Source organism: Leucopleurus acutus (assembly GCF_964270905.1).
Source record: "Leucopleurus acutus genome assembly, chromosome: 12".
Taxonomy (NCBI): Eukaryota; Metazoa; Chordata; class Mammalia; order Artiodactyla; family Delphinidae; genus Leucopleurus; species Leucopleurus acutus.
In genome coordinates this window covers 48,359,578-48,385,134 of record NC_139154.1, presented here as the reverse complement: position 1 = coordinate 48,385,134, position 25,557 = coordinate 48,359,578, and the positions used below count along the sequence as shown (strand labels likewise).

Below are 25,557 nucleotides of genomic sequence, written 5' to 3'. Positions count from 1 at the left end.
CTGGGGCCCCGAAAATCTCGACCCCCACCCCCACCCCCGGGCTGAGACGTGTGCGACAGGAACTGACCCAGTCCCGCGGGGCTAGAGCGGCCTAGGGATACCCTGAGCACTCTCCGCGTTACTAGTTTTTAATAAAAGTGCCGAAGAGCCGTTGGCCTCTGCTGCGGGGCGCGGGGAACCACAGCAGGGTGTAAACCCGTGGGAAAGTGGGGCTCCCAGGTCGGCGAGAGGGGACCAGATGCTGCGGGAGGGCTCCGCGAGAACGGCTTTCAGCCAGGGTCCTGCGGTCCCCATCGTCCCCAAGTCTCCCAGGAACTCAAGCCCCGGTGCCGCCGCACCACCACCGACCCTCTTGGCACTGGGCTTGCGAATCCGTGCCTGATATCGAGGAGGTGCCCAACAGGGGTTCATTCCACTTCCGCCCCCGAAATGGTCCCAGATTAGGAGAAGGTTGGGATGGATGGTGATGCGATTGTCGCCGAAGCCGAGGCTGAGAGAGTGAGCAGTGAAAGGAGCTGCGGGTCGGGACGCATTAGCCCTTTATTGAGCCCCTCCCCCGCGGCGGCGCTCCGAGCTGGGTGGCGGGTGGTCCCTGCTCAGGTCCTTCACTACCCGAGCGCCAGACCGCCGGTGCGCAGCCTCCCCAACAGGGGCGAGTCAGTGCAGGCCTGTCCCCGGGAAAGAAAGCTCGGTGGGCGGGCGCTCCAAAGAGACAAGGCAACTCCGAAGCCCAGCTCACTCCCTTTCCCCAGCCCGGAGGATTTCTCCTCCACTTCCCCACCCAACTCGGACTCCCAAACCCCCAGAGGAATGGATGGTGGGAAAGAAAGTTGTACTTCAGCACGCGCGCTAGGGGGCGCACCCCTCCTGGTTGAGGTCGGGAGTAGGGGCCCCAAGTGATCCTTTATGCTGCAGAGAGGGAGATCGCCGGGGAGGGGCGGTACCAGGCAGACCCCGCCAATGCCCACACTCACCTTCCGGCCCCTCCAGCCGCTCTTCCTCTGGCCCTGCGCTGCCCTCTTCCCCGTCCAACGCTACCTCCTCATCCTCTTCCTCCCCAGAAGCGCCTGCGCGGAAGGAAGGCTGGGTGAGCTGGAGTCCCCTATTCTCTGGCCGTCTTGCACCCATCCCCCGACCCCCAACCTGGAGGGTCTGGACGCTTAGTCCTAGCGGCCCGCCGCCCCCTCCCATCCTCGCTCCCTCACCTGGCTGGAAGTCGATGGTCCTCAGCATTTCGGCCACATGCTCCACGCTCACGGTGAATTGCTCCATGCTTTCATAGCCCGGCTCCGGCCGTCCACCCAGCTCCACCTTTGACATTGTCCCGACCCTGCGGCAACCGCAGCGGCAGCGGCTCATTTGGAAGCACCCAGCACCCTCACCCCCTCCCGGTGGCAGCGGAGCCCCCGCGGCCCCTTCCTTTACCTTCCCACTCCACCTACTCACTTATTGATCAGCTCCTTGGCCTGCTGCAGGGAAGAAAAGAGGGTGAGAGTAAGCATTGTGCCGATCTCTGGCAAAGTCCCATTTCTGATGCCCAACACAGTCCTGCGGGGTCGGTGGGGATGCGCGTCCCAATTCGTTAAGGAAATAATGGACTCAGAGGGGGTGATTTGCCCAAGGCCGTGGGGCAAGTAGGTGCCAGAGATAGGACTTGAACACCGTCTCCCTGTGCCAAGGCCCCCACTGCAGCCACTAGGCAGCCTGACACCATCCCCCAAAGCCCACCTGCAGATAGAGCGCCATCTGCGGTTCCTCCATGGACTGGATGGCGGACTCCACCAGCTTAGAGGAGGCCTCCAGGTGGTCTCCGTACTGGCGGATGAGGCCCCTGACGCGCTGCAGCTTCTCCTCCTGCTTCAGGGCCAGCGCCTGCAGCAGCTCACCCTTACGCTCCTCCAGAACTGCGCACAGGGCCTCAAACCTCTGGTTTAGCAACTGCTTCTGCCTCCGGCTGTTGTCCTGAAAGACCGGAAGCAAGGATGAGACCTCGTAACTGGGAGAGCACGGGGCTACTTGTCCCACTCCCGACTTAATTGAAGTCACAGACAGCCAAGAAGAAAAGTGACCTGTCGATTACACCACAAATTAGTGGCAGAGACAGAACTCCAGCCAAGGGCTGCTGATTCCCAGATCTTTTCAGTAATAATAATGATATATATTTTGTTAAGGTTTACTTGACATATAACATTATATTAGCTTCAGGTATACAACATGATGATTCAATATTTGTATATATTTTGAAATGATCACCACCATATGTCTAGTTAACATCCAGCACCATACATAGATTACAATTTTTTTTCCTGTGATGAGAACTTTTAAGATCTACTCTCTCAGCAGATAACACTATATTTTAAAGAAGCTTCATGAGTGCTGTCTATGTTACTTGTATTATCTCATTTAATTCTCAAAAAGATCCAATGAGGTAGCTAACATATCATTCTCTCATCACTGTTTTATATAGTTAAAAACAAGAAAAACTGAACACAGAGAAGTTAAGTTACTGGACCAAATTCACAGAGCTAGTCAGGGACAGAGCTGGGATTCAAACCAACAGCCTGGTAAGCACATCCCACTACTTGTGATCCACCTCCAGGAGTCCAGAAACTTTCCCTCCCCCCCATCCCAGTCTCACCTCAATGGTCTGGCACACCTCCTCCATCTGTGTGATCACTGCTTGCACGCGGTCATTGCCTGCCACCAGCATCGAGATGCCATCACTGAGCTCACTCTGCCACACACACACAGGCCAGCACTTAGAGCTGGAGGACCTAGTCAAGAGCTGTGCCCCTCCCACCCTGGCCAGGCTGCCCAGGAAATGACTGCCCCCTCCACTCCACCATTAGGGCATCTTCAGGGCAGCTCTGACAGAGATCTAGAGAGTTTGGAGCCATTCAAGAAGTGTGGAAGCACACTCTATGGATTCTGGAAGGAGGTGGAGAGAGGAAGTCCTCCACCACCAAATGAGAAAGGAAGAGACATTCACCAAATATCCACCAAATGCCAGGCACTGGCCTAGATGCCTTATCTGTAGATTCATGTCTTCCATCAATTTTGAAAAATTCTTCATGATTAGCCATTAGGATAATATTGCCTCTTTTCCATTCTCTTTATTCTCTTGTTCTGTGACTCTGATTAGATATATGTTAGACCTTCTCATTCTCAACCTCCTCATCTCCCAGTGCTGTATTCTAAGTTGTTTTTTCAGTCCCCTGTTACCCATCTTTTTTTTTTTTAATTAAAAAAATTTTTTTTTGCCATGCCCCGTGGCTTGTGGGATCTTAGTTCCCTGACCAGGGATTGAACGCGGGCCCTCAACAGTGAAAGTGTGGAGTCCTAACCACTGGACCGCCAGGGAATTCCCCAGTCCTCTCTTCCTGAGAGAAATCTGTCATTTAATTCATCCTTTGAATGTTTTGTGTCAACAATTATATTTTCGTTTCTAAAAGCTCTATTTGGTTCTTTGTCAAATCTGCATTTTTGATAGTCTATTATTGCTTTTAAAAAATATTTATTTATTTATTTATTTTTGGCTGCATTGGGCCTTACTTGTGGCATGCAGGGTCTTTGTTGCAGCACACGGGCTCTTCATTGTGGTGTGCAGGCTTAGTTGCCCCACAGCATGTAGGATCCTAGTTCCCTGACCAGGGATCAAACCCTGGTCCCTGCATTGGAAGGCAGATTCTTAACCACTGGACCAGCAGGGAAGTCCCTATTGCTTATTTTTAAATTCCATTTTAAAGTATTTTATGCAAAGTGACTTTTCATTATTCAGTAATTCCAGTATCTGAATTTCTTTGTGTATCTTCAATCATGAGATAATCTTTTGTTGTTCTTAATCTAAGAAAAACCCAAGGCCTAAACTGAGGGTTTTTCCTCCAGGCAGAATTTGCATTTGCTTTTGTCAAAAGCCAGGTGGCACAACTGACCACTTTAGGGATTCCTGGGATTCCAGTTTAAGCTGGGATCCTTGGGGGTCCTCACTGCAGGCCCCCCACCTTTTAGGAGTTTGGAGGCATAATCTCATCTCTCTAGTTCAGTAATAATTTGCCCTGTGGGAAATCCTGCCTTTTCCGTGCTTATCACTCAGGGTTCTGTTCTCATCCCACTTCCCCTCCTCCTCTCCCCACCTCACCGGCACTTGGAGCTTTCCTTTACTTCCTACGTGTCTACCAATTTAACTTTTAAATTATGTTTTATGTAGAATCTAGATGTGTGACAGAGAGATGGCCTTGAGATTCCACCATACTGCATCCATTTCTCATTTTATCCTTACAGATCTCAGGGGTAAGCATTTTCATCCCCATTTTACAAGTGAGGAACATGAGGGCCAGAGAGGACAAGTGACTTACCCAAGGTCACACACTGAGTCATGCATAGACTTGGGACCTCAGCCCTGATCTGCCTGCCTTTGAAACCAAGTGGACTAAGAGGCTATAGTTTGAGACCCTGTCCTATGTCCCCACCCCCACACGCCTGCTCCCTCTGCTGCTTGATACCTTCTGGCGTTTGTAAATGGTGGGCAGTGGGGCCACCTCACAGTCCTTGTGGGCGCCGAAGACCTTGCAGAGAGAGCAGGTGGGCACTTCACAGCTCAGGCAGTAGATATTGATCTTCTCATCTTCATGCTCCTCGCACATGAGGTGCTGCTCAGCCTTGGAATGCAGCGGCCTGGAGGATAGCGGGCAGGGTGGCAGGAGGGTCAGGGGCCAGGCTGGGTGGGGGGCAAGAGTGTGAGGCTCCATGAACACCTTCTCTTCAGCCTCCACCACCCAGCGCCACCTTCTCTGCCCCTGCAGCTGGTGCTGTGGCTGGGCAGGCGAGTGACTTCCACGGGGCTCTTCCTTTGAGGAATAGAGCTATGGCACAGTGGAGACCTAGATCCAAGAGTAGTTTCTATTCCAGGGCAGGGAAGTCCCGTGGGGCGGGACGTCATGGAGGGTTGGCAAGGACCTTGCTGGTGGATGGCCAGCCCCTTCCCAGGTGAAGAGGGGGAAGCACTAACCAGGAATCAGAGGCTGCCTGAGCTGGGTGACCTGACGAGCTGGGGGCAAGTCCCTCCTCTTCTCAGGTCCAGTCCTCTCATCACTAAACTGAAGAGGCAGGTTGATCGTTTCAGCTCCTCTCTTCTGGCCCTGATGGGTTCCCTGCCTGTGTCCCAGGCCCTGCACTTTAGAGAAACAAGAGACCCTAACAGCTCACCGGGAGGACTCCTGCTTGTAAATGTCGATAATGTTCTCCACTAGCAGGTTCCGCTGCAGGCCGTAGACACCATGTCGGTCCAGGACAACCTCATGCCTGCAAGACGGGCAGCGGAAACGGCCTCCTGAAGACACAGTGGTGGAGCCCCGGGATTGCCACAGAGGGTTTGAGGCCTGTGGGGACGGGGAGCGTGAGAGAAAGGCACAGTGAGTCATGGGGGAACTGGGAGGAGGCAGGGGGGATATCACGGGGACTGGGGAGTAGGAGAGTGGTGAAGAGGAAGCATCAGCTCTTTTCTATGGCTGCGCACTCCTCTGAGAGCAGCTCCTGGTGGGTGGCCATGGAGACTTTCCCACCTTTGCCTTGTTACTCAGCCCACCTCCTTGACTGTCCCTACATCCAGAGCCTAGCTTGATCAAGCCTGGGTAGGGCAAGCTCTCCTCAAAGGGGCCCAGCTTGGAGCTGTGGGGAGACATTGACCTCAGCAGGAAGACCAAAGTAGGAAATGGACTCTGAGTGTTGCAGTCCTCCAGCCTGGGGTTCTCACAGCCCACATCTGGGGGACGTTCTCTGCAGCCACGGTCAGGGGCACGGAGACAAGTGCTGAACAATGGGGCAGACATATCGAGCTGGGTAATTCGGGAAAATCACTCCAGGGACTGGGAATCAGTAGTCCTGGGTTCTTGTGCTGCCCCGACACTGCCCTACTATGCATATTTGGGCAAGCATTCAACCTCTGTACAATTAAGGACGAGATTGGATTATTCATTCTACCGTAAACATTGAGTGTGTCAGGTAATTGCTAGGCTCTGGGGATGAAACATGAACAGGTACATCACATTACCATCAGGGAGAGCAAACTGACAACCACATCCAATGGGCTGCGTGTTATGACAGGAGGAAGCTCAGAAGAAGGGTTTACCAGAGCTGCTCACCACTTCCTCCCGCTCACACCTCTCAGGGAACTTGCTCCATCCCATCCTAAAAGGGAGAGCCCTGCCATGGCCCAGGCCACCGATGCTTGGCTCAGAATTGAGGAGGTGATCACCTGACCCAACAGGACCAATCAAATTTTCTCTCTAGGAACTTGGAATCGAGTCACAGAGGCTGAGGTGACCAGACCATGTGCAGCTTTTGAACTGAAAAAAGACTTGTGAAGTTGGGCTAAAAGCTGACATTGTGGCCACCCCAAAATCTGTGCAGGTGGACAGTGTGAGGGGTCAGACACTGTGAACAGAGAAGGCTGGTCTGCAAGGAAGAGAAAGTCAATCTGGGGAGAGCAGCAGAGATGAAAGACTTGTAAATACTGCTTATTGTTGCTTGATATTCACCCCTTCTTCTTCAATAATAGAGGCTCTGAGTTTTTAGCAAGACACATGGAATAAAGACCATGTGACCAAGCCTCCCTTCCAGTTGGGTGTGACCAGGTGACTGCGTTCTGGCCAATGGTATATAAATAGAAATGTTTTGTGCAATTTCTAGGAAGTATCTTTAATGGGAAGGGCATGCCCTACTCCTCCTCTTCTCTCCTTCCTGCTGGCTGGATTGAAGGTGGACTGGCAGGACTTCCCTGGTGGCGCAGGGGTTAAGAATCCGCCTGCCAATGCAGGGGACACGGGTTCGATCCCTGGCCTGGAAGATCCCACATGCCGCGGAGCAACTAAGCCCGTGTGCCACAATGACTGAGCCTGCGCTCTAGAGCCTGCGAGCCACAGCTACTGAAGCCCATGTGTCACAACAACTGAAACCTGTGTGCCTAGAGCCTGTGCTCCACAAGAGAAGCCACCGCAATGAGAAGCCCGTGCACCGCAACGAAGAGTAGCCCCCGCTCACCGCAACTAGAGAAAGCCTGCACACAACAACGAAGACCCAACGCAGCTAAAAATAAATAAATAAAGTAAATAAATTTGAAAAAAATATATGGACTGGCGTAGGTTGAAGCAGCAATCTTGAGCCATGAAGTAGCCACATGTCGAGAATGGCAACAAGATAAAAGGAGTGAGTCTCCTATGAGACAGTCCTGGACTACCTACCCACACTTTCACTGGAGAGAAAAAACAAAGTTTTACCTACTTGAAGTCATTGTTATTTTTGGTTCTCTGTCTTTTACAGCTGAACCTAATCCTAATTGGTTGGAACACCATGAACTCCTAGAGAGTAATGGAGAGAGCAGTCACCTGTGACTTTGTATGTTCAGATGTATTTCCTGCAATTGGGTTCCATAAAATTCTCCAAATCCTTCTGCTCTACATCAACCAGGACCCTAATGCGTGTGCAGCAGCACCTACAGCACATAGAGGGCATCCAAGTCCAGAGTCTTATTTGATCCTTTGGTAGCCAGAGATGTAGGCAAGGCAGGAAATGTGGCCCCACTGTGAACTGGGTGACTTATCTTGGGGAGAGTGACAGGCACATCATAAACATTACATTTGGGGCTTCTCTGGTGGCGCAGTGGTTGAGAGTCCACCTGCCGATGCAGGGGACATGGGTTTATGCTCCGGTCCGGGAAGATCCCACATGCCGTGGAGTGGCTGGGCCAGTGAGCCATGACCACTGAGCCTGCGCGTCCAGAGCCTGTGCTCCGCAACGGGAGAGGCCACAACAGTGAAAGGCCAACATACCAAAATAAATAAATAAATAAATATTACATTTGGGGGAATTTTTTTTTTAATCTTATTTATTTATTTTGGGCTGTGTTGGGTCTTCATTGCTGTGCACAGGCTTTCTCTAGTTGCGGCGAGCAGGGGCTACTCTTCGTTGCGGTGCGTGGGCTTTTCATTGGGGTGGCTTCTCGTTGCAGAGCACGGGCTCTAGGCACGCAGGCTTCAGTAGCTGTGGCATGTGGGCTCAGTAGTTGTGGCTCGCAGGCTCTAGAGTGCAGGATCAGTAGTTGTGGCACACGGGCTTAGCTGCTCCACGGCATGTCGGATCTTCCCAGACCAGGGCTCGAACCTGTGTCCCCTGCATCGGCAGGTAGATTCTTAGCCACTGCGCCACCAGGGAAGTCCGGGAATTTCTTTAGAATTATAAGAAGTTAACACTTTAGCCCATCATAAAGCTAGAACAGATTAGCTTGAGATTATTCAAGGCTGTGTTTGTGCATCTGTCCTTCTCAGTAACTGGAATTGTATGAATATTGTTGAGTTTAGTTTAAAGACTGGGTTAAAGTGTGAGATCACTGGGCTTTTGTTTGCTTAATACAATAATCTTTCAATATTTAGAATCCAAGTGAGCAAGATGGTGTTAGGAGAGCTCTAAGCCTGCAGACTTACTCCTGAAAGGATCTTACTTCTCTTTGATTTGCTGGTGGCAAGCATATAAAGGTGCTCAGTAAATGTCTGAATGGGAGGAAAGGGGGCGTGTTCTAACGTCTTGACCCAGAGCAAAAACAAACTGCTAAGTAGCCTCTCCTAACCTCCCTCTCTCACTGCACTCTTCCTCTATACTCATTATTTAACAATCAACACATGTTTTGAGGGCCTATTATGCGTCAAGCACTGTGCTGTGGGCTTTCCAGACATTACTGAATTAACCCTCAAGAATTTCTTGTAGGGCTTCCCTGGTGGCACAGTGGTTGAGAGTCCGCTTGCCGATGCAGGGAACACGGGTTCGTGCCCCAGTCGGGGAGGATCCCACATGCCTCAGAGCGGCTGGGCCCGTGGGCCATGGCCGCTGAGCCTGCGCGTCCGGAGCCTGTGCTCCGCAACGGGAGAGGCCACAACAGTAAGAGCCCCGTGTACCACAAAAAAAAAACACGTGATTTTTTATGGATTTTGTCATTTAGAATGATAAATATTTCAGCTTTAAAAGTGAGTTCTGGGACTTCCCTGGTGGCGCAGTGGTTAAGAATCCGCCTGCCAATGCAGGGGACACAGGTTCGAGCCCTGGTCTGGGAAGATCCCACGTGCTGTGGAGCAACGAAGCCAGTGCGCCACAAATACTGAGCCTGCGCTCTAGAGCCCGCGTGCCACAACTACTGACCCCGTGAGCCACAACTACTGAGCACGTGTGCCAAAACTACTGAAGGCCGCGTGCCTAGAGCCTGTGCTCGGCAGCAAGAGAAGCCACCGCAATGAGAAGCCCGCGCACTGCAAGGAAGAGTAGCCCCCACTCGCCGCAACTAGAGAAAGCCCGTGTGAAGCAACGAAGACCCAATGCAGCCAAAAATAAATAAATTTATTTAAAAAAAGAGTTCTTTTCCACATTGTTAATCAACTATACTCCAATATATTGTAAAATAAAAAGTTTTAAAAATGTGAGTTCTTTTAAATAGAAATACTCAAGCATAGCATAGGGGGTACACAGCTTTGGCAAACATCAGGAAGGTGAAACGAGAATGAAGTTTGGGATGTTTGCTCTAACCCTTTTCTGACTCCCCTTATCAAAATTTGTGTGTCTTGTGTCCCAAACCTTTTGCAAATGCTAGGTGGCTACCTTGAGAAAGTCACCTGTACTGGATATGTAGATAAAATTGTTACCCATTCTTGGCAACATCTCTATATTTTAACAGAGGGCATTTAATGCAGGATGATGTAGGGAAAGTAACTGATCTGAAGATCTGGTTTGGGATTTGCCATTTATGACCTTGGGAAAAATAATTTCTCTTAGGGCTCAAATTTCCTCAGATCTAAAAAGAGGATTTGTACTTAGCACTAGCTCCCTTCAAAGGCTGATGTTTTCTGAGCAATGAGCCTTAATGGATATATTTATGGTAAGAATACTGACCAGTGTGGGGGAAGGGAGTTGTTGGTTTTCATAACAACCTTCTCCTCTCACACCTTGCAGGCCACCATATCCCACTCTGTTTAACCTTTTGGCTCCTGTGATCTGGTATCTCACTTGTTTTTGCCAGTCCCTAGCTGTCCCTGGATCGCCCTCTTCCTGCCTGATGCCAGCACTTCCTGAAATCCCATCTCCTCTGAAACAGCCCTAGTGTATTTAGATGGATTTATACATTCTACAATTTGTATTATCTGTGAGGTTTAAATTTTATGTAATACACCTGTATTATTTTTGTAACCAGAATGAACAGTAAAATTGCTTTTTCAGATAGTTAACGTGCTGGTTATTTAATAGTAAATATTAAATGAGTTATAGAGGAATTATTATGCAACTATCTTTAACAGTTCTTAACATGGGGAAAGACCCATGAAAAAAGCAGGATATAAGTCTATATAGACAGTAAGATCCCAATTTTGAAACGGGTGATGGGATTTACAGGATTTTAAATTTTCTTCTTTGTAGTCATCTACATTTACCCAATATCTTTGTATAGACCATGAAATTACTTTATAAAATACATAAAATAAAAATTAAACATTTTGGCAATAATTTCCATTGAGTGATAGAATTGTGGGTGATTCCTTTTTTTTTTTTTTAATATAATTTCCAAATTTTGTACAAGGACTTTGGGTTTGGAGGAAGAAAAAAAACCTTTACTTTTAAAAAGTGCAATGCTCAATCCTGCCGTGAATGAAAAGGGGGCGCTAGAGTGCCAGACGAGTTAACAAGTGAAAATGCTATTTAGGAGACCGTAAGGAACTATGTTAGTGCGAGGGAGGAGGTGTTTAAGAAGATACCATTTGAAGACAGGGTAGACAGGAAGCAGGAGATGGTCGTTAGGAAAGAGTTTCAGGAGACCAGAGATACTATAGGAGTTTAGGTTATAGACAGAGGAGTCCTGAGACGGGCGTGGGTTGCGGGGTGGGGGAGGAGCTAGAAAGGTAGGTTTTACCAAGAGGGGCTTTTTTTCTTTTCTTTTTTTTTGGCTGCGTTGGGTCTTCGTTGCTGCACGCGGGCTTTCTCTAGTTATGGCGAGCAGGGGCTACTCTCTGTTGCGGTGTCTTCTCTTGTTGCGGAGCACGGGCTGTAGGCACGTGAGCTTCAGCAGTTGTGGCACGTGGGCTCAGTAGTTGTGGCTCGTGGGCTCTAGAGCGCAGGCTCAGTAGTTGTGGCGCACGGGCTTAGTTGCTCCGCGGCATGTGGGATCTTCCTGGACCAGGGCTCTCACCCGTGTCCCCTGTATTGGCAGGCGGATTCTTAACCACTGCACCACCAGGGAAGCCCCCAAGAAGGACTTTTTAAAAATAATTGTGGTAAAAACATGGAGGGCTTTGAATCCAAGGGTAAAGATCTGAACTTAACTTTATAGGCAAGGTTTCTAAACTGCAAGAGAAAATTAGAGAGAATATTAATCTAACAGAGGTGATTTGGATACATGGGAGAGGAGGCTATGGCTTTTGCTTCTGATCTGAAGGCACAGATCAGCAGCAAGAGCCATAGTCAGTGCAGGTCACAGGCTTGCCCTCAGATAGTGGCAGTAATCCTGCAAAGACTAGGGATGCCAGAGGTGGAATCTGGCCAGTCACTTGGCTGTGGGTGGGCTGTGGGGAAAGGAGGGAGTGAGACAATTCAGGCATTTCAAGCCTGGATGCTTGGGAAGACACCGGAAGCTGGATGCTGTATACATTTTGTGTGACAAAATGTATAATTTTGTCAATTATACCTCAACAGAGCTGGGGAATAAATGCTGGAGAACTTAACCTGGGGGCCACAGCCCCCAAAAGATCCATGACTACAACTTAAGGAGTCTGTGAGCCTCGATGGGAAAACAATTACATCTTCATTTCCACTAACGTGCCGAGCAGAACTTGAGTGCTTTCTTCAATTATGAAGGTAGGCAACAAACCACGTAGGTTTAGCAGTACCTGTGACTTTGTCACCAACGGGTATTTTCATATCACATTATTGATCACAGTTGTTGATCAAATCTCCAAGAACAATTTATGCTTATCACTACTTCTAAACTATAGTAGTTATTAGGCCCACTGTTCCTTCTCTCTCTCTCTTTTTTTTTTTTTTTGGCTGCACCACGAGGCATGTGGGATCTTAGTTCCCTGACCAGGGATCGAACCTGTGCCCCGTGCAGTGGAAGCGCAGAGTCCTAACCACTGGCCTGCCAGGGAAGTCCCCCATCTCATTATTTAATGGTTTATCGAGAAGCACATATATTACTCTATCAAAAAACATGTTCTAATTATTTTGGTAATTATATTCCAGCGTTTCTCAAGCTTTTTTTCACTCCTGCCTCTTCTAAGAGCATTTTAAGACATTTCCCCCCCAATTGCTATCCCCGGCAATTAAATTTTAACACCACAAATCTTAAAAATGTCAAACTCATAGAAGCAGAGATTAGAAAGTCAGTTGCCAGAGGCTCGTGGTGGGGAAATGGGTAGCTGTTGGTCAAAGGGCACAAACTTGCAGTTATAAAATGAAGTTCCCGGGAGGTGATGTACAGCATGGTGACTGTAGCTAATGACACTATATTGTGTACTTGGCATCTGCTGAGAGAGTCTAGACCCCTCACACACAAAAATGGAAACCGTGATGAATGTGTTAACTACCTTGATTGTGGTAGTCATTTTACAATGTATAGATATATCACATTATCATGTTGTATACCTTAAATATATATAATTTGGTCAATTATACCTCAACAGAGCTGGGGAATAAAGTTTTACATAAGAGCAGAAAATAAATAAAACGTAAAATTGCCATAAATTTTTTTTAATACCACAGATATAATTGGAGCATATCACCCCCACTGAGACTGCATGCTGTGTTCTAATGCAATTGGTTTTCTTTATAATCATATATGTTATAATTTATGCACTTAAAAACCCTGTTCTTAAAAAAACACACACATACATTGTCCTTAGGATCCATAGGCTTCACAAACTAAAAAGGGATCTATAGCACAAAAAGAGATTACTTCCTGCCCTGATCGTGAGTCCCCACATGGTCTCATCACAAATAGGAACTTTACACTCTGAGGTGCGCATGGCAACTTCCTTAATACGTCTCCATAGCTGACAGTCTCCACCTTGGGCTAAAGATCTCTCAGCTGACCAAAATCCAGTTAGCATAAGCTATCTTCTGCTTCTGTTTATCTTTCTCTTTCAAGACTAAGAAATAACTTTGCTTAAATCTTACATTTACACAAGGGAGCCAGCCCCATAAAGTAAAATTTCACAGGTCAATAATGTGATGTGTAGAGAAAATTCCATCACTCTAGGAAACAGAACACCTAGATTTACGTCCCTACTCTGTCCCTTTGTTTGTGTGACTGTAACCTGTTTCCTGTGTTCTCCCCTGTAAAATGGAAATAACATTGATTCTAACTCAAATGGAATCACACATGTGAAGGTACTCTATAAATTATAAAGCACTGTACAAATGGTTATTAAAAATCCTAATCTAGACCTTAAAAATATATGACCACAGAGAACCACAGGACATGAAATAACTGTTCTTTCTTCACTCTGAAGGATAAAATGGAATGGAATAAATACATGGAATTCTAGGCCATGATCAGGGGTTTTGTGTGCCATAAGAGCTATATGGTGGCTTCTATTTCTTTTGTAATGGTCCATGGCATCCAATAGAAACGTTCCATCTAGAAAGATGCTCTGTGAACGCAGTTTCTCTATCAAATCTATTCTTATCTCAGAATGTTTTCCCACTTTCCTGCTATCCAGAGTGATGCTGATTGGGGATACTGGCCCAGGATGGAAGGGGGTTGTTGGAGGCTACCTCCCCTAAACTATTGGCCTGGCCAATGAAGAATAGTGGACCATGCAAATCCTCTGGGCCAGACCCTCAGAATACACTGGAGAAACTGGGAAAATGGTGGCAGAAGACCAGACATTTGGTCTGGTGACCTTGGCCCTCTTCCTCTGAGCTTTAGAAGAATACAGGCGTTGGCGGCAAAGCTGAGCTGTGGGTGGAGAAGGGGTTTTGGGTGGTGAGCTAGCTCTGCCCGACAGAAGCTAGCAATGAGTGTGGCACAGGGGTTTGTGAATGGAGCCTGGCTGAAAGGAGGGCTGGTAAGCAGAAGAGTGAGACAAGGTAGGACGCTAGTAACAGAATGCAAAGTCCTGAAAAAATGGAAATCCATAATGACATTTCTTGAATTTGTGAAATCAGATTGTTAGAATTACAAGGATGTTAAAGATCAGTTTAAAACCTCCATTTCAGGGACTTCCCTGGCGGTCCAGTGGTTAAGCCTTTGCCTTTCAATGCAGGGGGCGTGGGTTCGATTCCTGGTCAGGGGGCTGAGATCCCATATGCCTCGAGGCCAAAAAACCAAAAAAAATAAAATAAAACCTCCGTTTTGTCCATACATGTGTAAACAGGCTTGACGAGGTGAAATAACCTGCTTTACATCACATGACAAATTAAGGAAGAAGCTGGTGGGACTTGAGCCCAGGAATGCTGAGTCTCTATGATTTTGTTTCCCACTCAACCCAGTTTCTTCCCTAAAGGAAGATCCTAAGCCTGCTACAAGGTTAACACAATTCACAAAATTTCAGTGAACCAACTTCTCAAAAAGGAGACCTGCCCAAGGCTGGGCTGGGGAGGGGATGTCTTGGTGCCCTCAGTAGCAGGTGGAAGTGGCCGAGGAGACAGGCTGTGTAGGGTTTTCACCAGCTGGCCTATACTTGATGACAGCAGGTCCTAACAATTAGCCGGTAAAGAAGTGGAATTCGGGGATGAAGTAAAAGAGGTCATCTCCTTCCCAGACTGCCTTGATGAGAGAAGGAGGCCCCTTTCTTGCTATTCCCATCTCTGTAAATCTCTCCCTACATGGACACCGTCCAGAAAAGCTGTTTCTGATCAACCTTCTTACAAGCCCTTCTGGTTGCCTGTTAAATTACAGCAGGTTGCAGCTCATAAACAAGTGCCCACAGTGAAGTGGGGGCAGGTATAAAAATAAACCGAAGGCTGTTTTAAAGTAGTTTAGGAGTGAATAGAGTTTACAAATTCAGAAACATGGGAAGATGTTTGTGTCAAATTCCCACACCGACAGCTTTCCTCTAGTCAAAATGCTTGGTAGCTGAGTGGGTGCAAATGCAGGGAAAGAGAGAGAGAGAAATTAGAGGGGGTTAATGTGGTGTTTTGGTGTTTTATTCTGTTTAAATTCAGAGAGAGAGAGAGAGAGAGAGAGAGAGAGAGAGCTGTATCACAGCTCTGAAGAAAACTAGTTAAATTGTGATGGCAACCAAGTAAAAATATGTATGAGACAAGCACTTGAAAATAATATGCAAACATGAAAATAATTGTGTTGGAGGAGGTGGGAATTATGGATGACTTCCTCCCAAACCTTAATACGGTTCAACATTTTCAATGAAAAAAAATTTTTTTTTTCTTTTTTGGCCGTGTTGTGTGGCATGTGGGATCTTAGCTCCCCGACCAGGGATTGAACCTGGGCCCTCAGCAGTGAGAGTTTTGAGTCCTAACCACTGGACTGCCAGGGAATTACCTCAATGAAATATTTTAACTTTTAAAATTTTGCTTCCTGGCTCTTTTGTTAATCTGATGTTATAAGATCATAATCCCTCCAAATTCTTGTTTGTTGCCCATCACAGCAGTTTTTAGAACAGCAGAACACTGAGCATCATCTAAATGTTTCAGAGCGCAGATTACACAGACTGTGGTCCAGCTACAACGATGGACCACTATATAGCCATGAAAAAGGAAGGTGCATTAACTTTGTTTTTTTTTTTTTTTTGGCTGTGCCGCAAGGCCTGCAGGATCTTAGTTCCCTGACCAGGGTGTCGAACCCGTGCTCCCTGCAGTGGAAGTGCAGAGCCTTAACCACTGGACCGCCGGGGAAGTCCCCAAAACTGTGGATATGAAACAATGGCCAAGAGAGTGAACAAAGGCAGGTATAGGATGAATTTAGTTTAAACGTGTGTGTATACACACACACACACACACAGAGACGTGCACCGGACCATGGAAGGATACCCAAGAAAGTTGGTAATGGAGAAGGGAATTACATAGGGCCCGAGGTGAAGATTCACTTTTCATGATATAAATTCCTATAGCGTTTGAAAAAAAAAAAGTGTGTGTGGGTGTATAATATACTGGTATCACTTTTCTAAGTCCTATTAACTTTCTAGGCAATGTTCTAAGGGTGTTCTTCCTAAGTAGTTTTAAGAGAGAGAAACCACAAGTCCTATTCTTGTCCCCATACTTAGAAAACAGACAATCTGATTATGCCTAGAGTTGTCAAAATGTGGAGGCAATGTGTGAGAAACTAAATATGCTCATCTTGCAGAGGGAGGTCTACTGAGATGTGTATACATAGTGCAGCTGAAGAACTGGGTCAGCCTCCCACCAGGCCACCCCAAATAAAGCAGCAAGGAAATGAGCTGTTCAACTTCTCTCCTTGGAGGGCCCAGGGGTGCCCGGCACTTTAAAGGATACACGGTAGTCCAGATGCACAGAACCATCGCAAAGCTCTGGGAATCATGTTCTCTCCCAAATATTCTGTACCAAACAATTCCCAGGTCTCTCAGGGCCCAGATCAGTATTCTAGAGCTTCAAGGAACCAAAACAGTGTGTCTAGATACAGAGGAGGGACTGGAACAGCTTCTAGCCTCCATATGTAGGACCGTCCCTGGGTCCTCTACCCAATGACACTGTGTGCCAGGCACTTTAATATTCTGACCAATTTTTTACAGAACACGTTACCTTCACTCTCAAAACTTTGTTTTGCTTTCACATATTTCAGGCTCTAATGAAAAGACGTTTCACTACAAATTCATGAGAAGGGATGGCAAAATCTTTTTGTCATTCCCTCCTGGGCATTTCAGCCTGAAGGATGTTCAGCGTTACTAAGACCGAGGGAAAACCCAAGATAGTGGGCAAGGCATAGCCTCTGGTACATGACTTAGGGCCCGGGATAAGCAGATCCCAGAGAGGGAAAATCACTGGCTCTGAGGTTCTCTGGAGCCAAATAATGGCAGGTTTGGACACGCAGAGGAACAGGAGATGGGAACAAGCCTTGATGGGAAGATGGCAGGAGAGACCATGGAGTTCAGTGAAGATGGCAGACAGCAAAGGGTGGGTCACAGGGCGTAGCTGTGGAATGACCTGAATTAGCCAGCCCATTATTTTCCCCAAACATGCTGCCCCTAAACAACTTAAAAGGGAAACATTTTCTTGGTTAAGTTGAATATCACTGTGTTCAACACATTTCCTCATAAATTCTGATACAGATGAAGACTAAGTGCTCACGATGTCCCTTATCGCTGCCATGCCTACTAAGCCAGCCAGCTCTGGTCTATTCTGAGTTTCTACTTCATTTGCAAGGGTGTGTGTGTGTGTGTGTGTGTGTGTGTGTGTGTGTGTGTACATGCCTTTATCCCTCGCTCTCCCTGATCTTTGTTCATTTTACAGGTTACTAGAACCTACACCAGGGCACAGGGCAAGAAAGAAAACCCATTTATATAAACCATTCTGATATGTGCTTTTATTTTTGAAACCATGAGCTAAAATGATATCTGTGAACTTGATTAACTATGCTTTGCTCCATGACCACACATAAGCCAAGACTGCTTACATCTGGGGGATGTACAATCTATTCTCTGCCTTTTCCCTGCTTAAGTGACCTCAATCCATTTTAACCAGCAGGTCCCTTTACTGACCAGTCTGAGGTGGACACAGGTGTGAACTTCGGCTGGGAGGATTCCCAGTCTCCTGCCCACTGTCTAACTCTGCCCTCCCCCCAGAGATGGATGCGTTCAGCTTTGCTTTAAATACAAATAGTTTCACTGTCACCATGGACCTTTCTCACAGTTTATTTTTTAATGTTTCATTATCTCACTGCTATTTTCTCCAGATTTTCCATATTGTTCTCGAAATCTCAAACTCCAAACTGGAATGCAGAGTCAAGCACAGACTGTCACACAGCCTGGTGGAGGATCACTTCCCTCCCAGTTTCTAAGGGGGTCTCCTTTCCTCTGTAGATACCAGCATCCCAGCGGCTGTCCGTGCACAGGCTGTACTCGCCAGCCTGAAGAGCAGCTGCTGACTCATGCTTACTTTGGGATCTGCTAGGACCCCTGGCTCTTCTTCTGCTCTTCAGCCAGGACAGCCACCACCCACCTCATGGAACCCATCTCCCATCACCTCCTGGGATCTCAGCGCTGACCTGACGAGAAGTCTCCCACGAGCCTGCACTGCTTTACCCGGCCCTGCCCCTGCCCCGGCCCACCTGGAAGACGTCATTGGCACACTTGCGGCACAGGTTGTGCTGGCAGGGCAGGATCACCACCGGTTTGGAGAACATCTCCAGGCAGATGGGGCAGATGAGCTGCTTCTCCAGGCTGTCCATGCTGTGTGCATCCCCTAGCAGCGGCTTGAAACCCACTGTGAAGTTCATCCCCTCAGCAATCGTGCCTGCCCTGGCCTTGACCCTGGTCCTGGCCTTCCCTCACTGCCTCTGGACCCTTCCTCGTTTACTTTAGACAGTCTGCGGATTCTTGTGCTCCCTCACTCCCGAAATAGCTCTGCTATCTCTTCTGTCCCTTCCTCTAACAATTTGCCTTGTCTTAAATAGCTGTTTTCAGACACTTCTGTGTCTCTCTTGAGTCTCTGCTCTGCACCCCAGCCAGGCACACGTAGCTTTTTCTATCCCTCCCTCCCTGAACGGCTCTGTCCCTGGGAATTTCTCCTTTTGTTTCCCAAACCACTCTTGTCCACTCTATGGGCGGCACTGTTTGTCTCTCACTCCCCAGAGAGGAGATTATTTTTTAACGTGGGGGTGGGGAACAAGGGGCATCTGTGTGTGACATTCCAGCTCCCAATTTAGCTCATGTAAGGCGAGCCACAGCTGTCACCGAGTGACCCTGACTCACTCAGGAACGGTGACTCCCTTGAGCAAGAGGCGGGGTGAGCTTCCCCGCTTATGGTGGAAGGTAGGACAGCAAAGGGGCTCTTAGGGGGCTCCTGTAAGCCCCTGACCCCCATGCTCTGGCCTGGGCCCCTCTTCCAGGGCAGTGACACAGAATCTGAATCGGCCTGTATGAGAGGTACCATCCATGGCTCAGGGTGGGAGGAAAGATCCTGCCAGACCTACAGTCAGTGAAAGTTTCTGCCTCTGAGGCTTAGCCAGTGACCTTGGCCCTCTTCCTCTGAACCCTGTGATTCAGAACAAGGGCACCAGAGATGAGAGAGAGGCCCTGGTTCAACACTTCTGGACCCATTTTTGGTTTTGCCCAGGCCTTTCTTATATCCGCCTAGGAAAAGAAGCCCAGGAGGCTGGAGCTGGCAGGTGTGCCGGGGCCTGGAACTACGTCATGAGCAAGCCCCTGAGAAAGTGTGGGATTCTGGTCCATGAACACATCACTGGAGCCACTCCAAGGACTTTAGATTTGTTAGGAAATTGAGAGTAGCTGAGCAGGGCAGAAAGGACCTGAATGCCAGGGACCTATTTCGGGCACCAGGGGAATCAGTCTCCAGGGAAATTTTAGAGCACTGACAAAGTCATCATCACAAGGCTCTGGGAAGCCTCTGCCCCAGCTCCACAGCTGTCCTGGACTCCTGCTCTCCAAGGCAGGCTGGTTTCAGATGTGCACACTGGCCCTCTCTCTTTTTCTCCTACTTCTTCTCTATCCCAGGCACAATTTGTCTTTTTGGGGCCCAACATATGCACTGGGAATTGGACAAAATCTCTTTTATTCACTGACATCCCTTAGCCCCTCTCCCAGTCAGGAGAGAGAAGTTTGAGGAGTTACTAGACTCTGACCCTGCATAGACGAGAAATGGTGTGATGAGGATACCAAAGAGACAGTGCGATGAGGCACACATGGGGAAAGGGTCTGTAAAAGTGCAATCTTTACCCTATCACACGTTTCATGCCCCAGTTTTAAGAACAAAACATATAGGGATGAGCTTGCATAAGATGTGGTCAAAAGGACGGAGGCAGGCAGGCACTGAGGTGTGAACTTCAGTCAACCCACAGGCGCCCTGCTCATGGTTGCTATGCTGGCAGCCGCAGTCCAGGGAGAATCCAAAGGTGGGATAACTACCCCTAAGCCTCAAATGCATTGATGCTTTTCCTGAGTTGTCTCATGTGGTATGGAATGAGGCTGGCAATGCCAAAGGCATGGGCACCGAAGAAGATGAGACCAGCCCCCAGAAAGGTGTACTCGCTTAGGAACGTGGCTGACACTCAGAGTTCTTGGTACACAGAACTGCAACAAAGAAGGGTTAGCTGCTCTGGCAGCTCCAGGACAGGATCCATCCAGCTTGGCTATCGGGATCCTGATAGAGATATCGCAAGTGGCTGACCCTACCAGCTGACATTGGCTCAAATCCCAAGAAAAGCACAGGAAAAAGAACGCTCAGGAAAAGACTGTCATCACTGCCTAAGACCTCACAAGGGTAGGGATACGAGGGCTGCTCTCTAACAGACTAAAATTGGGACTGCAGCTAAAAAGAAGAATAGCTGGGTGACCCTGTATGGCCAGGGTCAGTTATACCATCAAGTACAAAGATGGCATCCTCACTGGGATGGATGCCATCGATGCTTCTGAAGATGGGAGTCTTACAAGTAGAGGGGAAAATCAGGGTCAAAGTCAGGACAGGGCTACTTGCTCTTCTCTTCACCGAGTCCAGCAGACTGGGCAGCAGAAGGCACCCTCACTGGGTCAGCACCTAAGGGCAGAAGAAGATGGCATCTTATTAACCAGAAGGAATGATCACCCCGTATTAAAGCCAACCCCCTATAGATAAGGATACAAATACCTGTAGTCCATACTATAAAGATATAAACTTTCCACTAATGACTCATCTGAAGTTAGTGTCTAACCTTCTCTTTCTTACCCTTTAATTATTGCTGCATTTCAGTTTTCATACCTCACTCTTCTTCATCTTTTAATAATTATCATCACTAGAATTATCTTCCCCTCTTCTAAAATGCTCTCTGTGTCCTGTGATGGAATTTGAAAAACGTGTATTTAGTAACAAGTTTTTAGTCCACTGGTGAAAAAATGGTTACCTTGCAGTTACGCATTCACATCACTAGGTGGCACTGGTGTGAATAAGGGGGATAATCTCAGGCACTTTACCTTTCTCTTGAGTAAATGCAAAGAACTGCATCCTGTAACTTACCTTCGACTACTGCCTTTTCTAGGCACAGTCCCCCACCCCATTCTTTTCCTTAACTTCCACCCCATTCGTTAAGCTTAACAGTCATAGGAGGCCAACATCGCATTCAAACTGTCAGCGTGTGGCATAAACAAACTCAGAAACCAAGTGTATCTCCTTCTCTTTCTTCACTTTGCCCCAATACTGACTCGAGACTCCCATAGTTGGGAGTTCACAGTTTAACCCCCAACCATTTCCTGCACCCCTATTCCAGCTCTCATCCCAGTTCCTGCCTGTGGTTCTCACCTGGCCTTGGAGGCTGATTCTGGACATTCGGCTCATATTTTTTCTTAGCGGCTTCCTCGGGTGGTGGCTTAAGTGTTCCACAGCAAAAGCAGCAGCAACAGCAGCAACAGCAACAGGTAAGCAGAGCACACAGGAGGACAAGCGTCTAAAAGGTGGGAAAGAATGGCTTCAATCCGGCAGTTCTTGTGTATTTCCATTCAAGCTCCCCTCCCTCAATCCTTCCAGCATCTGTTATATAAGACAACAGAAGCACGTGTCCTAGGAGAGGCGGATTAGCTGTCCTAATAGAGGAGGGTTGCCCCTGCTTCCTTATTCTTAAGAGACTAGGAAGAATTGTGTACCTTGAACCAACAGCTATTCAGCGTAAAATAGTGTGTGACGCCTTCTTCGCCAAAGTGGTCGTATATATATATTCCCAATGAGCCATGCCGGTCGTAAATTTGCCGCTTCTTAGGGTCACTCAGTACGGAGTGGGCTGTGTTGATCTCCTTGAATATTTCTGCTGCTTGAAGGTCCCCTGGATTCTTGTCTGGATGATACTTCAAGGCCAGTCTCCTACCCAAGCAATACCCAAAGGAGGGTGGGGAGAGGATGGGAATGGCTGGGGAGGGAGGGTTAGGGTGAATGACAGGGATAGGTCTCTAGATGGTGAAAAAACAATGCATGAGATGCGGTACAAAGGATGGAGGCACGCAGCCCAAGTCTACATTCCTTCTCGTGTCACGCTGAAGAGGATGATGGCCCCACCTGGTCCCAAAGTGAAGGCTTGGGGATTTAAAAATGGGTCAGAAAGCAAGGTAGAGGGAAAAGGGTTCAAGGGGGAGAATTGCAGGATTCAATAAGGGGCTGATGTCTGAACCTGTAGGCCTTTTTGACGTCTTCAGGTGAAGCACCCTTCTTAAGTTCCAGCACTGCATAGAGGGTTGATCCAGTTTTGGACAACGGGCGGGCTGCTTTGTCCACGTGAGCCATGATCTGGGTCAAAGGAGAAGCAGCATTTGTGAGAACTTCCACAGGTGAGGCCACAGAGAAGCGAACTTCCAGTGACAGGAAGCTCATCGCCTTCAGGGGCGAGGCAGGTAAGTGGCTACAATGGGACAAGTATAAGACAACAGTGACTGGCATCTGTGACTAGCAGGAGAGTGCAGGTGACAAGACCTTCGAATTTTAAAGAGGAAACATCTTCTCCTCACATTTCCCAGTGTCCTTCAGATGCACAGACCTCCAGACACCCCACATTCTACAGAGGTAAAGCCAAAGGAGGTCTAAACCCTGCATAAAGATCAATTTTGTCCAGAGCTACTGGTACCTTAAGTAAACAGCCCCGAGCCTGTCCAAGCTCATTACTGGGTTTGAAAGACCAGCAGGGCCCCAGCCCCTGAACAGCTTGGGTGGGGAATCATGGGGACCCCCAGTTCCCAAGGGAGAAGCAAGTCAGAAGAAACCCTGCGCTGCCTAAGAGAAGTCAGGCGTCCAAAAGCCAGGCCGGGAGGCAGTGCTTGCACCTAGGCCAGACGCTTTCTTCCTCCTAACCTCCCCGCTCAAACCCTCCCACCTCTGTCCCTCAGGGAGAACAGAGGGGTGAATCAAGGGATAAAGGAGGAGCTGTGGGGCAGCCCAGAGAGGTAGCAGCGAGCAGGACCCCAGAGGGCCGGGGGAGCGCCTGGGAGGCTGCGGCTTGGGAGAACCAAGGCAACAAGCTCAGAGGGAACGCTCTGGTTCCCCAGGTCCCCTCTGGCTCTGTGTGGACCCCCCCACCCCCACCCAGCCTGGCGTCTACCTCGGAGTCGCTCTCTTCAGCCGGGGAGGCCTCACGCAACCTCCATCAAGGTGTGAAACTTCACACGGCAGCGGGCCAGTGGCCGACTGCGCCTGCGCGCTGCGTCAACACTAGGGGTCCCTTTTTGGCGCTGCAGGTAGGTCTGGGAGGGACTTATTTCTCTCGCGGGGAGCCTGAGCGTAGGGATCTGCCTGGCACCAGCGGCCAAGGGCTGCGGAGTGTCGGTTCCAGCCCCACCCGCGGATGCAGCCTGCAGGGCCGTCCCTTCTCGGGTGGGAGGGGGCTCATTCGATCAGGGACGTGGCTCATCGACTCACCTAAGGAAAGATAACGGCGCTTGCAGACCGTGGCTGTATGAGAGGTGTGTTTGCTACAAACCTTTCTCAAGAGGTATATTACCTTCTCAGCCTTCTTTTACGGAATTTAGGGGTCTCCACTTGGTCCTTTTTTTCCTTTCTGCCGGGAAACTCCTACACATGCTTTAAGACCTACATCAAATGTAAGTATTCCTAGGAAACTTTCCTTCATTCCCTCAATTGTTCTCACCTTCTTCTGTAAAAGCAGTTATCCTATCATATTGTAATTAAGATGGCATGTTCCTTTAAATTGATGTCTTGAACATTTCCAAAAGTCATTACTGTTCTTCAGAAACTTTCTTTAAATACTATTACATCACGAGGATGTACCATAATGTAATTATATAATCCAGACTGGATAATTGTTTATAATCATTTGATAGTATAATGACCTTATTATGAAAATTCTTATCTTTAAATCTACAAATAAATCTTTTTTTTTTTCTTTAGAGTAGATTCCGAAGTGGAATTATTGGGTCAAAGAGAATTTTTTTGAGGCTTTTGATCCATATTGCTAACTTTCTTTCCAGAAAGTTACCAAAAGTACCAATTTACCTCCCTAATTTACATGCTACTTGCAGGGCATAAGAGCACCTATTTCTACTTAATTCCTGTGATCTCCCACAGGTTTGCATCCCTTATAATTTACCACTTCATGATGTTGGTTTTCGTAACAAAGGAGCACTCAATGGCTCCTATAACATGGAATTGAAAGAACTTTATTGTTTCAGTCCTATCTCTCTGTTACCTGTCTTGTGACTTATTATCTCTTCCTTTTATTACTGTTACCTGTGTACATTTATCTTCCCTTCTAGGTTTTAAGTTGTAAATACTGCACCCCAAAGATGTGAGCCATCTGAGCAAACTAAAGAGTTCATGTGCAACAGGCACAACGACCACTGAATTAGTTTATTTCTGTAGATCCGTGATCAGTGTAGGGGTGGGGATGAAAATCTTTGGTATCCCTCACTGAGTTCATAGGTTCTGGGTTAGATGAGTTTAGAGGTTAGTCGCCTAAAGTAAAGGAGGTAAAGCTAACAATTTTTTGATGGTTTGTACTATGCCAGATTTCTCTAACTAACCTCCAGCCTTTCATCACCACCATGGAAGGATAGAACTTGAACAGCCCGAGTCATTTCTTTACCAGCACTGGGAAGAGAACAGAAGGCACTGGAAGTGCAGTGCATTTACAGGGAACGTCTCACCTCAGTCTACAGGCCCAGTGTGGTCCGGCCCCTGCCTCTCACTCCAGCTCTACGGAGTACCCCTGTCTTGCGTGCTCTGGTCTCTGCTGCACTGCTTTTCTGTCAGTTCTTTGAAGACACGGTGTTCCCTTCCACTCCTCTGCCTGGAGGGCTCCTCCCCAGGCTACGTGCGTAGCTGACTTCTCATCCTTTGTGGCTCTCAGCTTTGTGCCTCCTCGGAGAGTCCTTCTAAATTGAGTTCCACTTCTCTCTCCCCATCTCGTTAACACCCTCACCCTGATTTGTGAATATATATTTATCTCACGTTGATTTGTTTAAGGTCTGCCTTCACCGGTAGACAGTGAACTCCATGAGGGCAGGGACCTTGTATGTTTGCTCACCATTGTATCCCCAGCACCTAGAACCATGCCTGGCTTATGATAAGTGAATTAATGATTTGCTGAATGAACTATAGCAGAGGGAGCCCTCTGCTGGTCCAGTGGAGGCCCAGAGTTTGGGCCATAGCAAGAATTGCCTGGGACAGAAGCAGTTAGCTGGGGAATTGGACAGGACTGCAGAGCCCACTTTTCCTCATATGATCTGAGACAAGAAGAGACAGAAGGCACTAGGAGAGATAGTAAGGGCGATTCTGGGCTCCTTGTTTCTTGTTTGTCTTAGTTTTCCTCCAGTTCCTAACACAGTATCTGGAATATTGTAGGTACTCAATAAATGTTGGTTAAGTTGAATGAACAAGCATGCTTTTGTGTACCTTTTCCGAAGCACTTTT

The 25,557-nt window shown here is 48.0% G+C and overlaps 2 protein-coding genes across 2 annotated transcripts; both read right to left on the bottom strand.

The window, feature by feature from the left end:
• Positions 1-81: 81 nt before the first annotated feature.
• TRIM54 (tripartite motif containing 54) lies at positions 82-18,436 on the bottom strand (the record flags this gene model as incomplete). The annotated part of the gene is made up of 9 exons (XM_082851432.1): positions 82-515; positions 945-1,067; positions 1,206-1,330; positions 1,447-1,469; positions 1,729-1,962; positions 2,639-2,734; positions 4,503-4,674; positions 5,206-5,378; positions 18,269-18,436. 9 exons carry the CDS (start codon positions 18,434-18,436, stop codon positions 82-84), a joined length of 1,548 nt encoding a protein of 515 aa, XP_082707558.1.
• A 2,495-nt stretch (positions 18,437-20,931) lies between these two features.
• Positions 20,932-22,422, bottom strand: DNAJC5G (DnaJ heat shock protein family (Hsp40) member C5 gamma; the record flags this gene model as incomplete). The annotated part of the gene is made up of 4 exons (XM_082851431.1): positions 20,932-20,987; positions 21,451-21,595; positions 21,792-22,005; positions 22,310-22,422. 4 exons carry the CDS (start codon positions 22,420-22,422, stop codon positions 20,932-20,934), a joined length of 528 nt encoding a protein of 175 aa, XP_082707557.1.
• Positions 22,423-25,557: the final 3,135 nt, after the last annotated feature.